Here is a 17,971-nt window from a genome sequence, read left to right as displayed (position 1 = left end):
TTAAATGTCTCTTAGTAGTTCATATCTTTCACAACATCTCACAGCAATTTTGAGTACACTTGGCCCGCTATAGACTTTGCTGCACAATGGAAAAAATGTACAAGGGGCAGTAAGTGAGGCCCATCTCAAAATAACTCTTTTATGTAGTGTGGAGTGTAATTCTGTAATCATTTTTACAAAATATTGCTGTATGTACAAACCACATGCACACCTAATGCTGTCGGAAGAGAATTGTGCAGCTGGTTGGTCTAAGGAGCTTTTTTCTTTTGATAAAAAGGGTGGTCACAGTATCGTAGGAAATGTGATAGGTAAGGACCAATTTCAGACATGTCACTTCGCTGCCTATTTTGTACAGTCTCATCATATCGAAATTGATAGAAACATGTTTCCACAGTATTTTATAATCTGTGGCACATAAATCTTGTAGATGTGTGATGTTTGGAACATCACGGCATGTATTAAGTTATTGAACTGTATAATTAATTGATAAGATATATATATTTAATCACTGGTAGGTCATTTTTAAATTAATATGTATATATATGATTTTAATCATCCATTTCACATCATCATTTCATTTCTTTGTATCGCGGCTATAACATATTCTAAACGAACAACTTATTGTGTTAAGTATTTCAACATCATTCGTATTAATAGCTTGCAGTAAATTTTCCAATAGCCGTTGTGGGGTGACCAGAGTCAGCAGGCTAATTTCAGCCCATTACCAGGAAATGTACGTCATCAAGCTTACGAGAGACCGTGCCCCTTCCATACTATGAAGAGACAGTTGGAAAATAGCTGCCTCTGTGGATCAGCGGTAGAGTGTCGGCCTCCGGATCCCAAGATAGCGGGTTCAAACCCGGCAGAGGTAGTCGGATTTTTGAAGGGCGGAAAAAAGTCCATTCGACACTCCATGTCGTACGATGTCGGCATGTAAAAAATCTCTGGTGACACATTTGGTGTTTACCCGACAAAATTCATTAAATCTCAGCCATAGACGCCCAAGAGAGTTTCAGTTTACTCGGTCTGCCATCTAGTGGTGGCCTAGAGTAAACCGGAACGTCGAAATTGACGAGCAGACAGCCAGATGGCGTCAAATTGAAATGTCTGCACACGGTAGCTGAGGCCATACGATTATTATTATTATTATTATTATTAGTTGGAAAATTATTAACGCCTACTTTTCAAAGTTCGCTACCTGACGCTTCATTTCTGCGGGAAAGTTCAACCTATGTGAATGGACTTAATGAAGCAAGATGATGGATTCACAGCAATACATAGGAGAAGGGATGAGACCTCTAATATTACTGGACCATGTGATATGGGTGATGGAGGGAGATTTTGAAGGCTATATACTCGACGACAAGAGCTGGAGATTCACATTCACATTCACACTCGTACTCATACTCTTGGAAGGCACTCTTACGACGATTCTACATCTGCACATTGGAGAAGATTTTAACCTAGTTTATTTGGCATCTGAGTAGTATACTACTCAAAAGTTTCTCTCATTGGGACCTGTTATCTCAATGACGAGAGGTAAAGTCAACGGGAGACCGGTTTTGACTAGTATAGGGCAGGAAAGCTTTTGTTATGAATTTAGTTAAGCTACTGTTCCGTAATACGGAATAATACAAGTGTATTCTGTCCATGAAAGTAACCCATGGTGGTTTTGCTATTAAAATTAGGACTCATTACGACTTTATGTAAGGAGTACAGTAGGAAGTGCTAAAGGCAGGAAAGTCATGGTACAACTAGTGTATTATGCACAATGCAGAAGTAGGACTGGAATCCACAAGAGATGACGCCACTTGTATGAGAGGTCCATCAATCATCAGCTTCTACATAACAGAGTCTACAAATGGTGAGCTAATGGCATAAATTATTGCAAGTCTTCGCGCAACAGTTGATTTTTTTACAGTTTATTTCATTCAATTTTTCTTTTGCTTCCGTAAGTTCAGATTCCATTAATACGCTGTTACGTCATGTTTTTCATCCTAATAAATAGCTGTTTTAATTTTAATTTTCTGAAAGTATTATCAATGATCCTTAACTTCCAAGTTAGTGTACTTAATGGTTAGTGTTCCGTCACCCCACCCCTGGGAGTTTTTAGAGTCTCATTACGTATTATTATTATTATCATTATTAATTATCAACTATCATTTTCAAGCCATAAGCTTGAAGGCTGGCGCCCATAGGATATTATTTATGGAGAAACAATGAAATATCATTTATTTATATTAATATTAATGTGACCTGCCACGTCATAATTTTGTCACACATCTGTGGGCAGAGGGGGTACATTACAGATGTGATAGCTTACTCCATGTAATTACTACCATTGGAGCATTCATTAAAGGCTTAAAACTGGGTCCTAAGCCTGTAACATATCAATAATTTTTCAAAGCAAAAACTTTGGCTCTCTTAATGAATACATCTTAGTCCGTGTGATGTCGATCTTATCCCCAAAGTGAAGAAGCCATTGTGTGGTGAGCGCTTTGCCAACAAACAAGATACCATAGAAGCATTTCGATGTGAGGTAGCATACATTGACATATTTCAATGAGCCGATGGTATCTTCCGACATCCGCATCAATGGTAATGAACCTTAGGCAACCGATGAGACTACTTTGAAGGATGTTAAATAGCTTGTACAATACAAACAACTCATAGTATACAGGTTGCATGAGAACAAAACAAAAAAAACAATGACTTCAAAGTGCAGAGATCCCTGTGGCCCTTCCCATGTGGTGTTACTTTCAAACAAATGTAATTAGTACATTTCTTGTGTTGGAGTTTTTACGAGAGAAAAATACTCATCAATATGGTCATGAAGTGGACGGCTTGCAAAAAGAAAAATAATAGTTGCATAATGACATCTGAATAAAGCTACCTACCCCTCTCCCAGTCCATCTGACCTCCTGAATCTAAAATATCTGCTATATGTTGCTGGAATTCTACAAGTTGAGGTTCAGAAAATAACTTTTCCTAAACCAGAATGGCCTTCTATTAAACCAGTTAGTAATTTTGCAAACATGTCTAAAATAGACATTATATGGGCTTTTGGGCTTATACCATGTCAAAGAAACAAGGTGAAACTCTTTACGCTTCGCAGAGAACTTCGCTCTGCATCTTCAGAAGACGATCAACCTTTCCCGAGGAAGTCTTCTACAACAGTGAGGGTTTCAATTTAAGATTGTTTTACCATTGGAACTGTAGTGGTATGCTCATTCGTCACTAGGTGGCTCTCTGTATGCGGGTACAGCACTTTAAGCGGGAGCTGACAACAACATTAAGTTCCAATTAAGGTGTTCATCACACCATGTGTGCAAGAAGAGTAACAGAGAAAACATCAGACGAATCAGGGACGAATGTGGTAGAAGAAATAAAATGCAATGATAGACACCAGGATAGGATAGAATAGAACAGAGCTGAAGAATGAAAAGAAAGTATGTGGAGAAAACATGTGTGACAGTATGAGGCGGTGGGGGGGCACAGGGTCATGACTGGTGTGTTTCGCAAGTGTGCTATAATTTTTTTTTTTTTTTTTAGAGTCAAAATTTGCTCTGCACATAACCTCATGTTTCTGAATCCACCTTGGAATTCACCAATTTGGTGGTCCAGTTGATGCTTTGCACAGTTTAGTAGAATTTTTGAGAGAATTTTGTGTGTGATCTGTAGAAAGGGGGACCCCTTGATAATTGTTTGGATCAGTTTTACTTCCTTTTTTTGTGTACGGGGTATATTACCAGCAGTGTCGAATCCTTGTGGATCTTTTCAGATTGCCAAATGTCCAACATAATTCTGTAAATTTTTTGATGAAATTTTCTCCTGCATTTTTCCAAAATTCTGCTTTTATTTGATCATCCCCTGAGGCATTGTTATTTTGTAATGATTGAATGGTTTCCCTAATTTCTTGGACAATTGGTGGGATGGAATTTTGGATTACTTGATAAGAAGTGAATTTAAACTTTTCCAACCAAGCTCGATAGCTGCAGTCGCTGAAGTGCGGCCAGTATCCAGTATTCGGGAGATAGTAGGTTCGAACCCCACTGTCGGCAGCCCTGAAAACGGTTTTCCGTGGTTTCCCATTTTCACACCAGGCAAATGCTAGGGCTGTACCTTAATTAAGGCCACGACCGCTTCCTTTCTACTCCTAGCTCCTTCCCGTCCCATCATCACCATAAGACCTATCTGTGTTGGTGCGACGTAAAGCAACTAGCAAAAAGAAAGAAAAAAAGAAAAGAAAAACTTTTCCAGAGGAATTTCATAGTAAGTAATTTGCAAAAGTATGGTGCGGTGATTTTACAGTTATCACTGATATAAGCTGCTTCTCCATCTTATTGACAAAATAATGTGATAGAGGGGAATAGTTGGTAAACGTTTGTTTGAAAGTTCTATAATAATTCCTTGACGTATGATGTTTAAAGTCATCTTTTATATATTACAATTATATATCCTCACTTTGTTTATGAATTTTCCTTATTGATTTTGTAACTACCTTTCTAACATTTTGAAGTTCTGAAAGGTGGCTAGAGTTCTATTGCATGACCAATTATGTCATGTTTGTTGCCTAAGTTGAATTAACTTGTCACATTCATCTGTCCACCATGGGTGTTTTCTTGTTCTTGTGAGTGGTACTGTGTTCTCGGGCGTTATTAAGAGTCTTCCTTGAAGGTGTGTCAAATTTTTTTTTTTTTTTTTTCTAGTTGCTTTACGTTGCACCGACACAGATAGGTCTTATGGCGACGATGGGACAGGGAAGGGCTAGGAGTGGGTAGGAAGCGGCCGTGGCCTTAATTAAGGTACAGCCCCAGCATTTGCCTGGTGTGAAAATGGGAAACCACGGAAAACCATTTTCAGGGCTGCCGACAGTGGGGTTCGAACCTACTATCTCCCGAATACTGGATACTGGCCGCATTTAAGCGACTGCAGCTATCGAGCTCGGTATTGTGTCAAATTTTGTGGATTTAATTGTTCTGTTTCTTAAAGTTTTCATTGTTTTTAATAACCACTACGTCATACTTTCATTGTGGTGCTCGTTTCATAAAGTTTCTTTTTTCAGGGATTATGTCTAGGGAAGATTTTGTTGGATAATGATCAGAGTCTAAATCTAGTCATTTCAAGACTTTGAATTTCATGATATATGATGTTGGGAAGCGGGAAATCAGCACATGATCCAGTTGATATTCACCTAATAGGGAATTAGGTGCGACCCAAGTCTTAGTTTAGTAAGGATTTTTCTTAAAAAAAAGGTTGATTTGAAAAATAAATCGTGGCTTGTGCATAACTCAAGTTGCATTCCATTTGTATTACTTTGTGTATGGACAGACCATTTTCCAGCCCAATATCGATATTTCTTCTCTTTTCCAATTTGTGCATTGAAGTCTCCCATAAGGATTTTAACATGATGATGTACAAGAAGCTCTTGTACAGCATTAAAAATAGAAGAAAACCATATGTACCAATGAAAAAAAAATGAAATGGCGTATGGCTTTTAGCGCCGGGAGTGTCCGAGGACAAGTTCGGCTCGCCAGATGCAGGTCTTTTGATTTGACACCCACAGGCGACCTGCGTGTTGTGATGAGGATTAAATAATGATGAAGATGACACATACATCCTGTCTCTGTGCCAGCGAAATTAGCCAGTGATGGTTAAAATTCCCGACCCTTCCGAGAATCGAACCTGGGACCCCTGTGACCAAAGGCCAGCATGCTAACCATTTACCCAAGGAGCCGGCTGTACCAACGAAAGCTATAGAAAATGAGGGTGGAATGGTTGTATGGAAAGAGACAGACATAAGTGATGGGGAACTATTTTGCTGAGTTATATAATGGAAAAGATGCAGTGGAGAAGGAAGGAGAAGGTTCAGAAACTGAGAGTGAGGGGAGTGAAACTGAGCCTTCCCTGACCTGGTTAGATGTTGAAAATGCTTTAAAGAACATGCGGAAAGGCAAGTCACCTGGCATTGATGAAATGAGTGCTGACATAATTACGGCTGTAGGAATTCATGAACTTAATTTGTTGTTCTGAGTTATGAATGCCATCTGGAAGTAAAATAAAGTTCTCGAATTTGGACAAAGGGGATTATAGTTCCCTTCTTTAAAAAGGGAAGCACACGTCAATGTACCAACTACAGAGGAATTGTACACCTGTCTCAGCTTATGGAGAAAATTATTGATAAATGGCTCAGGAACCTCATTGAACCTCAGCTAGAAGAAGAACAATATGGATTTAGGGATGTTAGAACAACCACTGACCTCATCTTTGCTCTTGAGGTGATTATAGAGAAATACAGGGAGAAAGGAAGAGATATCATCTTTGTCTTCTTGGATCTTGAAAAGGCTTATGACAGCGTGCCTAGGGACAAGATCTGGGACTATCTATCAAGAAGACATGTTACGTACTCTCTTATCAGAAAAGTGAAAATGCTGTATACACATGTCAGAGATGTGTCCAAATAAGGAGAGGTTATTCAGATAGTTTTATTTCTTCTAAGGGAGTGCCACAAGACAGTGCACTGTCACCACTGTAATTCATCTCTGTAATGGACGAAATCATAAAGAGAATGAAACAACAGTGTGTCGGTACTGATTTCAAGGCATTGACTTTCGCAGACGATGTGGTGATTTAGGGTTGCACAGAGGATGAAGTACAGCAGAAACTAGATGCATGGAACAACCAATTTAAGGAGTTTGGCCTAAAAATTAGTGCTATAAAGATGGTAGCCATGAAGGTAAGCAGGCAAAGTAGTAGTATGAATATTATGCTGGATGGAAAAAAGGTAACAGAAGTTGATCAGTTTCAATACCTTGGCAACATTGTAACTTGAGATGGTCATTGCTCAGATAAAATCACCAATAGGATTCAGAAAGGAGCTCATATGTACCATCAAGTCAGGAACCTCCTCTGGGACAGCCAAATCCCTTTAATATGTAAGAAAACTTTGTATCAGGCCTACTTTGTACCAATAACAATATACGTTCTGGAAACTTGCACCATCAATAGAAGGGATAACAACAGACTCCAGGCTGTGGAAATGAAATTTGTGAGGTCAATGCTGCAGAAAACAAGGTGGGATAAGATCTGGAATGAAAAGGTCTGCGAAGACATCCAGGTGAAATCACTCACCGAAATTCTAGCAACATGAAGATTGAGATGATTTGGTCACTTGAAGGGGATGGACCTAAAGAGGGTAGCACAAAAATGGTTTGACAAAGATCTGGAGGGAAAGCGACCTAGGGGCAGATCAAGGACATGATGGATCTCCAAAACAAAAGATGATCTGTAAAGAAGAGGAGTGGAATTGTGTCAAGTTGAAGTGTACTAGCATAGACAAAAGTGGAGAGCGCTCTAGCACTGCACCCAGGAAGCTGGAGATAGTCAAATGATGATGATGATGATGATGATGATGATGATGATGATATGGAATTCTTTGCAAAATGTTGTCTAGCAGATTCCAAAACTGTTCTGCTTTGTCAGTTGCTTCCTTGTTATTAAAGTTAGTTGGTGTGTAACTATTTATTAGGGAGTAGATTTTGTTTGCCAATTTTATCGTTAAGATTGAAAGACGTCCTGAGTAGAACTTGCATTTCACAGCTGATCCAAGTATTGACTTATCCAATATAAAGCCCATCCCAAATTGTGGCCAATGCACAATGGCTCGTTCACTCGGTTTTCCTTTGAATATCCTGTCATTTTCAGAATCAAATGGGTATCATCTGTGTATTGTGATTCTTGGTGTGCATTTATTTTTATATTGCATTCTTTAGATTTATTAAGGATAATTTTAAGTTTCCTGACTTTCAAAAGAGAATTTACATTAATAGTCACTAGCCAAATCTGAGAACTTGGTTTAATCTTGTTCTATTGGGATCTGTGGTCTCCCTAGAATCCGAATAGACCACTTGGGGACTGAAACTCCTGGGGTGAATTGTTTATGTTGATTTATTTGAAGTTTTGAAGTTATGACTGACATGTCAGTTGGTTAAACTCAGAGTTCCACTTTTGAGTGTTGTAAGTCAGCTGCCACTAACATGCGAAACAGACACTGTCTGGGTACTGCCACTAACGTGTGGAACCCTCATCCTCTTAAACTGATATGTGACAACCATATACCTTTTACTCTTATTCTCCTGAGCATTGCGATGCCTCTTCTGCAATCTACGCTGTTTTATAGTCCATCTACTCCACTGTACATGCCGTTGAGGTCTTCACTCTGACCCTGGTAAGGGACCCTTACATGGGATTACCAGCTGGATCAGCTGGACCAAGGTTTTTAAAGAGGTGTTACTCCTTTATCACTAGCCCTTTGTACTGACTTGTGACAGGCAGAGCCTGACTTCCTGAAAATTGGGCCCAGGATGTTGTTGATGATGATGATGATATTTCTTTCTTGCGAACTGGCCAAACTTAGGACCACACTAATACCACTTCACTTCCTTCTTATCATCCCTTCTTCCTTCCTCTTTCTGCACAGTGCATTCATTCTTTCAGAATGTTGCACTCATCTCTCTCCATTCCATCTTCCCCCTCTGTGCTCTTTCTTTTCTTCCATAAGAACTTTTATGTTGGAAAGTTTTTTCCTGAATTGGTCTCTATCACAACATTCTTCATCTGCAATTCCTAACCTCTTGAGTTCTGCCTTCATCTGCTTAATACCCCCCTGGCTCTTCAAGTAGTATATTTTATTAAAAATTTGTTTATTTAACCTTGCTGGATCTATTCTGACCATGTGTCCATAGAATCACAGCTGTCTTTTCCTTATTGTCGTTTCCAGGTCTTCTGTTCTTTTGTATATCTCCTTCTTTGATCATAATCTGTAGTTTCCCGCTACCACCCTTGGGCCGTAAATCCTCCTTAATATTCTCCTTTCAATCGTTAGTAGTTTTTTCAGGTTCATTAGTGTTGCTGTTTCCACCCCATACAGAATCACTGGTTTTACCGCGCATCATAATGTCTTAATTTGGCATTAATGGAAAGATTCTTTTTGTTGTAAATGGCTTTGGTGGCAGTGTTCAGCCTTTCCAACTTAGGCCTGCTAATAATCTCTCCCAGGTATTTAAACTGCTTTGTGACCTTCACTTTGCCATATTTCATCATCATTGTTTTTTTCACATAATTCCTGCCTATGCTATCATCTCTGTTTCTGTGAAGGAGATTTTTAAACCTGTTTTCTCGGTTATCTCCTGTAGTTCATTTATCTGTGTTATTGCTTCCTGTTCTGTCTCAGCAAAGAGTGCCAAATCATCAGCAAAGGTCAAACACTTGGGTTTGACATGTTAATTTTTACTACCTATCATAGCACCTGAGTCATTATGTTTCCACAGTCTTTTCATGACTTTATCTAGAACCACGTTGAATAGTGTTGGTGATAAGCTGTCACCCTGTCTCAGACCTGTTTTTATCTGGAAGGGTTTGCTGATCTCTCCTCAAAATTTTACTTTGCATATGGTGTTTGTTAGTGTTATTATATAAAACAAAAAAAAAACAATTTGTAGCACTTTTCTTCAACTTTTTTCAGATTATTATTTTATTATTATTATTATTATTATTGTTATTGTTATTGTTATTGTTATTATTATTATTATTATTAAACAAAAACCCGTTTCTAGCAATTTTCTTGTACTTTTTCCAGATTTAGAGGCAATGGGATATCCAGGTTCTGAATACGTCTTGCAAGAGTAAGTTCAAATATAGTCTTGATTTCTAAATAGTACAGTATTTATTGTAGAGGAGTGCACTATTGAAGGAAGTGATAATCAATCGCATGATTAGTAATTCAGAGATTTTTTACTATTAAAATATTTGTTCACTATGAAACACTTGTTTAGAATTGTCTTTTATTATTGTCTTAGCAGAATATGAACCACTGATTTTGTATGACCGGGTTTCCAACAGGCAACCAGGGAGTGACCTGCAAAGACATTAAAAAATATTATACAGTGAAATCTCGATACGATACCTTGCAGATGCCAAAAAAAAAAAAGTTGTAGAGGAGTTATGGTTATAAAGAGAATTTAGAATAACACCTTCTCGTGTCAACTGGTGGACAGATTCAAACCCGGGAATTGAATTACATTAATTACCTACCACATGGTACCATTTAATTTAATTACTACAAATACAGTGCGTACGATTTGCGAGAACAGAAACACAGAAACAAATATGAAATTACAGTCTGTATCTTATCTACGTTCAGCAGAGTACAGCCATGTTGACAATGTGCAGTAATTACATTTTCGTACACTTGCAGCACCTATTATTCACACTATGCAGCACTTCACTATTGTAAACTACTTCACTTAAAGAAATCTGAAATGGTAGTCTGTTTGACAGTTTTCTTTACAGAGGCTGAAACATACTAAGACCTGATCGTGTCAAGGTTCATTAAGTGATTTTCCCGAACGCTTGGAACATTCGATAGAAAATTCTGCAGCGCTTGTGGAAGTTTAAGCAGTGGTTCATTACATCATTCTTCTCCTTCTTCTCCTTCATCTACCGCCTGGATTCCCTGAATTTCCTCCATAATTGTTTCATCCATGAGTTCAGAGAACACAAGGATTTTGTCATCAGCCAAAAGGTATTTTTCCACTGCTGGAACATTTTCATTCTCACCAAAATGTTCGTTGTTGTTAGAAAGAACATTACCCAGTACTTTCACACTCGCATCATACTCAAAATCGTCGCAATCAACCTCTTCTTCAGGTGAAAATCCTGCCTTTGTCCAACAATTCCTCACAGTCTCCAGTTTCACTCATTGCCAACTTGCAGCTATGATGTCACATTATCCTGTTGTGCATTTGACAGATTTCTTTCTAAGTTTGTGATAATCCTCACTACCAAGTTGGTTCTGTAGTGCCCTTTAAGACACTTTATTATTCCCATATCACCGAGCTCAATAGCTACAGTCGCTGAAGTGCGGCCAGTATCCAGTAATTGGGAGATAGTGGGTTCGAGCCCCACTGTTGGCAGCCCTGAAGATGGTTTTCCGTGGTTTCCCATTTTCACATCAGGCAAATGCTGGGGCTGTGCCTTAATTAAGGCCATGGCCGTTTCCTTCCACTTCCTAGGCCTTTCCTATCCCATCGTCGCCATAAGACATATCTGTGTCGGTGCAACATAAAGAAGAAACAAAATCCCAAATCTAAAGATTACAGTATTGTGGTACAATTTGCTGGGAAGTAGAAGACCTCCACATGTTGCAGGACTGGTAGTTGTTTGCGAGCTGCGTAATTATCCACGATGAGTGCGACGTTCCTTTCCTTCTTCTTCATTTCACCATACAGTTTTAGAAGCCACTCTGAAAACATAGTAATGGTCATCCACACCCTCTTATTTGTGTTGTAGTCAACCAACATTTGAAATGAGAAAACTCGTATTGAGGCACAGTGTAAGTAAGTAAGTAAGTAAGTAAGTAAGTAAGTAAGTAAGTAAGTAAGTAAGTAAGTAATATGTTTTATTTATCCTGGCAATGTTAGGGATGTACTCCCTTTCTTACACTTAACCATTCTTAACCTAGAACACTTAATAATAACTACTGATGATAATAATATGATAATATGAACAATAATAACAGTAATAGCATTAACAAAAGTAACCACACTTAAAAAGATCATATCATCTATATAATATAAATTGTACGTAGAGTACATTAAGAATATAATTATGAATAATGAGTTCTATAACAACTACTTAAGAAAAAGTTTAGAAAATATATACATTTCTACAGTACACCAAAATATCGCCTTCAGTTGAGAGGTGAAGAGAAGGATTAGTAAGAAGGAAAAGAAGAAGAAGAACTGTGAAAGGAAGAGGGAAATGATGATGAAGATGCGGTAGGATTAGGTGTTTTCAGGTCATAATTTGATGATTCATGCATGTTTACCTAGTATTTCGACACAGGCATGTTTAAAAGCTAAGCTGCTGGACATGCTTCTGACGTCCACTGGTAAGAGATTCCATTGTTGGGCTGCGGTAACGGTGAATGATTTCGTGTAGATTGCTGTTCTGTGTACAGGAAGGGATAAACACATGGTGCTGCAGGATCGGGTATTTTTGTTATGGTCTGTGGAGAGGAGCTTCATTCGATCATGGAGATAAGCTGGTTGAGAACTTTTAAGAATAGTATGCAAGAAGCAAAGAGTATGAAGTGTGTGTCTTTCTTGCAGGCGAAGCCACCCAAGCTGCGTATAAGACGGTGTGACATGGTCAGCATAACGAAGTCCACAGATAAATCTTACACAAGCATTCTGAGCACACTGTAATTTCCTTCCCCAGTCTACTCCTAGGTTGTTGTAAACTATATCGCAATAATCAGAATGAGGTAATGCGAGTGATTCAACAAGAATTTTCTTTAGTTTAAAAGGGAAAGTGAATTTCAATTTACTGAGACAGCATAGTATTCCGTATATTTTTCTACACACAGATATAGTTTGGGCAGCAGACCAGGACAGATGTTCGTCAGATATTATACCAAGATTTCTTACATTTTGGCTATACTGTATCGGAGTACCACTTATGGACAACTGTGGTAACGCTGTTCGATTGAGTTTGCAAAGTAATTTAGGATAACCAATAATTATTGCCTGGGATTTTGATGGGTTTAATTTTAATCCGTGATTTCTGGCCCATATATCTATGGTCATCAAGTCTTCATTCAGGTGACGTGTTTCTGAGTGTAGGTTTTCGGGTTTGCTGTGTATATGTATCTGTAGGTCATCAGCGTATAAGTGGTATTTACAGTGTTTTAATCTGGAAGATATGCCATTTATATACAAAGAGAAAAATAGGGGGCCCAGTACAGATCCTTGTTGTATTCCTACGTCGACCGTACGCCAATTTGAATATTCATTGTTGTTATTAAGTACACACTGCTGGCGACCGGTGAGATAGGATCTGATCCACTGGAGTGCACTCGCGGAGAAATTTAGACTATTTAATTTGGATATAAGTTTGTCCCTGTCAACAGTGTCGAAAGCTTTACTAAAGTCCAATAATGCTAGAACTGTCAGTTGTTTGTTGTCCATAGCTTGCCTTATGTCATCAGTCACATGTGTTAATGCACTGCAAGTGCTGTGTCTCGGTCTAAAGCCAGACTGGTGGATATCAGGAAGATTGTGTTGAATAAGATAGTCGGTAATTTGCTTGTGAACTATGAATTCTAAAGCTTTTGACAATATGCATAAGATGCTAATCGGCCGATAGTCACCAACGTCCTTCGCCAGTTTTATTTACGGAAGCAGGCGAACTATGGCCATTTTCCATATTTCTGGATAAGTCCCCTGTTGCACTGAGTAATTAGAAATATTCACCAATGGATAAATGATGTGGTGGAGAATTTTCATGAGCATTTCATGGCCTATATTATCTACGCCCCTAGCTCTGGTCTTAATGCGTTTTATTGAGGCAATCACTTCTTGCGGTGTGACGTGACTGAAGTAAAATTGATCTCTTTGTGGAGATGGCGTATTATCATATGTATTAATAGTTTTCTCCTTTATGACCGGATTAATTCCCGTTGGCGAAATGAAATGGTCGTTTAATTCATCTACGTTAACATTTAGTTCATCGTTAGATTTCTGGTTATTGATGCCAAAATATTTCATAGATTTCCACATCGTCGCAGGGCGTACATCAGGTCTAATCAAGTTGTGGGCGTAACGTAGTCTAGCGCTTCGAATTTTAGAGGTCGTTTTATTACGCAGTGTTTTATAAGTCTGGTGGTTCACTTCCGTTGGGTAGTGCTTGTATCTTCTATGAGCAGCGTCTCATTTAGCCATTAAGTGGCGAATTTCATCATCTATCCACGGTTTAGGAGCTCTGGAACATTTTCCATACGCACTGGGGCGTGCCGATCGTAGAGTTGCGTTACTGGGTTATTAAATGTTGAGACCATTTCCTGTAGATTATTGGCGCGATTTATCTCCATCCACGGCACGGAAAGAGCATCTTCTTCTAATTTATCTGCGTCAATTCGTCTGAGGTCCTTGAATGATAATACTTTCGATCTTGGTTTCAGAGTTTGTAATTGGTATGACAGGTAGATTGTTATGTCCAGATAGCCCCAGGGCTGATGTCTGTCCATGTTGCAGGACTTTCGCTGAATTGTTTGTTATTATTAGATCGAGAAGGGTGTGACTGCTATTAGTGTGGTGGGTTGGTCCGAGAGGTAAAATTGTCATGTTACATGCTTCAAAAATGTTACGAAACTGTCGAGTGAAGCTGCGGTACTGTCTAACAAATTTGTGTTGAAGTCGCCCATTACAATAACGTGTTCATAGTCTGGCAGAAGGTTTAGTATTTCAGTCACAATGTCGGTCAAATGCCCTACTTTCGGAGGCTTGTAAACCACTCCTAACAAGCATTTCGTTCTAGACAGTGTTATCTCTACAAACAAAAACTCAGGTTTCAGTTCATACTGTGAAGGTGAATGGCTAATTACTTGAGGGTTGAGGTCTCTGGCAACATAAGCAGCCAACCCCCACCGCCTTTCCCCTCGCAGTCATTTCGTAGAAGGACGTACCCGTCTATGTCAACAGCCGAACTGGGGCATTTGCTGCTCAGCCACGTTTCAGACATAAGAATTGCATGGAACTGTCACGAAGAAAACAGGTTATGCATTTCATCCATGCGCGTTTGGGAGAGCAGAGACTGCACATTACAGTGACAAACATTAAGAGCTCTTGGAAATTGTTCCACGGTTTCCTTCAAGATAGTAGCGGCTGAAATAGGACCTGGGTTTGCTGGAGCACCTATGTGAGTGAAGGGAGCGGTTAACGGATCAGGGGGGCAAGGGGATGGAATTACAGGAATGCACTTAGGCCTGCTGTTGTCAGAAGCATGTCCTTGTTTTTTGTGTTAAAAGGTATGCCAACTTCGGAACAGAGAATTAAAACTAAAACAGTACTAACGAGAGGACTACGGTTAAATACAGTTCAAGCAATACTGATTACTGGAGAAATAAAAGGACAGTGCAAAGTTAATAACAATGACAGAACACACTACAAACAGATTATACAGGGTAAACACAAATGAATCTAATTTTAAATTAGAGGGTTCTAATTAGCGATGTTATAATTGGAAAACAGATACCTGGTATAGTAAAAGATGTGATAGGAAGTGTGTTATGGGAGATTGAGTGAATGGGAGAGAGAGAGAGAGAGAGAGAGAGAGAGAGAGAGAGAGAGAGAGAGAGAGAGAGAGAGAGAGAGAGAGAGAGAGAGAGAGAGAGAGATAGAGAGAGAGAGAGAGAGAGAGAGAGAGAGAGGAGAGAGAGAGAGAGAGAGAGAGAGAGAGAGGAGAGAGAGAGAGAGAGAGAGAGAGAGAGAGAGAGAGAGAGAGAGAGAGAGAGAGAGAGAGAGAGAGAGAGAGAGAGAGAGAGAGAGAGAGAGAGAGAGAGAGAGAGAGAGAGAGAGAGAGAGAGAGAGAGAGAGAGAGAGAGAGAGAGAGAGAGAGAGAAAAAGTAAGTAAGTAAGTAAGTAAGTAAAAGTTAACTGTAGTGAATTCCTACTATGAAAGCAAGGGAAGACAATATTTCGGCACTCACATTAAAAGCGAATGTAGTTCTGTATTGATGTGGTGATGTTTGCAGATTACAATCTAGGAATATCACACATGCGGTTGATACGATGCCTTGTACCATCTGCCAACTTAATTATGATATCCCCCGTGATCAGTCCAGGTGTTCCTTAGCCCATGAACAGTGATGGCTGCCTTTAGAATTGCTAGACGAGTTGCAGTCAAGTCTTCTTGTATCATGGTAGGTGTTCCTTTCAGTTGGCGCTTCCGTGTGAAAGCCTCTTGCCTGGAGCGGAAGGACGTGAACTTCACAGTGATGGGCCGAGGTTTTCCAGGCACCTTCGGTCCTACTCTGTGGCTCCTGTCAATGTCAGTTTTGGTTACCTTGGCGTCCAGTTTATTGCAGAGGCTCACAACAATGTCGTCTGTGTTCTCACCCTCACTTTCTCATCAATACCAAACAGACGTAAACTTGACCTTCTCTGGTACTGTTCCAGGGAGTCGCACTTTGCCTCAACTTCTTCTTTGAGATGTTTTATTTCTCTTTCGCGGCACTCGAGTTTTTTTGTTTAGGTCATTCACCAATTCGGCATTGAACTGGAGACTACGCTCAAGTTCTTTTCACCACAATTTCCGTTACCTGTCTCGCCACTGCACTTACAAATACTTTCCATGAAACGTTCGGAGAGCACGGCCTGGTCCAGTACCTTTCTCACCGCCTGTTCGATTTCGTTGGCACCACTGCTGGCACTACCGCTGCTAGCTTTATTAGGATGACGACCCATTTTTAATATTATGCTGATATACACAACGATATCGATTAAAAACTGGTTTCAACTTGAACCCTGGCACAAGTTCCACAGATCTGCACTTTTCCACACCACACACTGCTTCCGTTCACCTACAAAATTCGCTTAAACGGAGAGCCGATTTACTTGCATGCTTCCATGAGCAGGTTGCAGTACAGTACAGTACACATTAAAAAAAGAATCAGAAAATTTGACAGATGTAATTATGCAAAGAGTGATTTTAAAATGACTTACCTTGCAAATTTTTAACATTTTTGAAGCATCTAGGCTGACTTCTTCCTATTATGAATGGCTGGAGCTTGTGCATTCCTGTCTGGTACACACACAGAAGAGCGGAATCTCTCAGAAAACGAGTCAGATCGTGATTATCGGCGGGTTATATATAAAACGATAATCATTCAATTATAAAGTTCAGTATAATACCGTAGGGAAAGCACTGGTATCTTTGCTAGTCTAGTAAGTTCCTTCAATTTCTCCGTACTTCCACAGCCATTTCTAACTCTATTTCTTTCCAGTCTGCACCTTAGTCTCTTTATTTCTCTATTATAATAAGGTGGGTCTTTAACATTCCTTACCACCTTTAAAGGTACAAACCTGTTTTCACATTCCTCAGCAATTGCTTTAAACCCATCTCAGAGTCTGTTTACATTTTTATTTACCGTTTTCCACCGATCATAGTTACTTTTTAGAAACTGCCTCATGCCTGCTTTATCAGCCATATGGTACTGCCTAATAGTTCTACTTTTAAGACCTTCCTTTCTATCACATTTATTTTTAACTACTAAAAAAAGAGCTTCATGATCACTAATGCCATCCATTACTTCAGTTTCTCTATAGAGCTCATCTGGTTTTACCAGCACTACATCCAGGATATTTTTCCCTCTAGTTGGTTCCATCACTTTCTGAATCAGCTGTCCGTCCCATATTAACTTATTTGCCACTTGTTGGTCATGCTTCCTGTCGTTCGCATTTCCTTCCCAATTGACATTTGGTAAATTAAGATCTCCCACTACAATCACATTACTTTCCATGTCGTTTCCCACATAGCTGATTATCTTACAAATAATTCTGAATCGGTGTCAGCGCTACCCTTTCCTGGTGTGTACACTCCAAATATATCAAGTTGCCTATTATCTTTAGAAATGAGCCTCCCCCTAGAATTTCATGTGTCATCTTTAACTTTTTCGTAGATTACAAATTCTTCTTTCACCAGAATGAATACTCCCCCTCCCACCATTCCTATCCAATCTCTACGATACACACTCCAGTTCCATGAGAAAATTTCTGCATCCATTATATCATTTCTCAGCCATGATTTAACTCCTATTACAATATCTGGTAAATATATATATATCTATTAAATGACTTAATTATGTTCCTTTCTTTACAATACTGGTACAGTTCAACACTAATATTTTTATGTTATCCCTACTTAATTTCCAGTTTCCTGTTCCCTTATCATCGCTCCCTAGGCCACCCCATTTCCCTGAATGTACCTCCCTATTACCCTTCCAAACAAATTTTCTAACTTACACGTACCACTGTGGTTTAAGTTAAGGCCATCTGAGCGCAGATCCCTATCTCCTACCCACCCATTAGGATCTAGAAATTTCACTCCCAGTTTCTCACGTACCAACTCCATA

At 39.3% G+C, this 17,971-nt stretch overlaps 1 protein-coding gene across 1 annotated transcript in view; it reads left to right on the top strand.

Annotated features, from left to right (window-relative positions):
• LOC136875916 (trichohyalin) overlaps positions 1–17,971 on the top strand; it is a 292,525-nt gene that overhangs the window by 52,672 nt on the left and 221,882 nt on the right. Inside the window, exon 5 of the mRNA XM_067149535.2 lies at positions 9,638–9,683. Within this exon, the coding sequence (XP_067005636.2) occupies positions 9,638–9,683 (46 nt within the window). The remainder of the gene's footprint in view (positions 1–9,637; positions 9,684–17,971) is intronic.

The sequence above is a fragment of the Anabrus simplex genome, chromosome 6, assembly GCF_040414725.1.
Source record: "Anabrus simplex isolate iqAnaSimp1 chromosome 6, ASM4041472v1, whole genome shotgun sequence".
Classification (NCBI taxonomy): Eukaryota; Metazoa; Arthropoda; class Insecta; order Orthoptera; family Tettigoniidae; genus Anabrus; species Anabrus simplex.
Note: the sequence above shows the minus strand (reverse complement) of the source record. Positions and strands in the feature narration are given on the sequence as shown.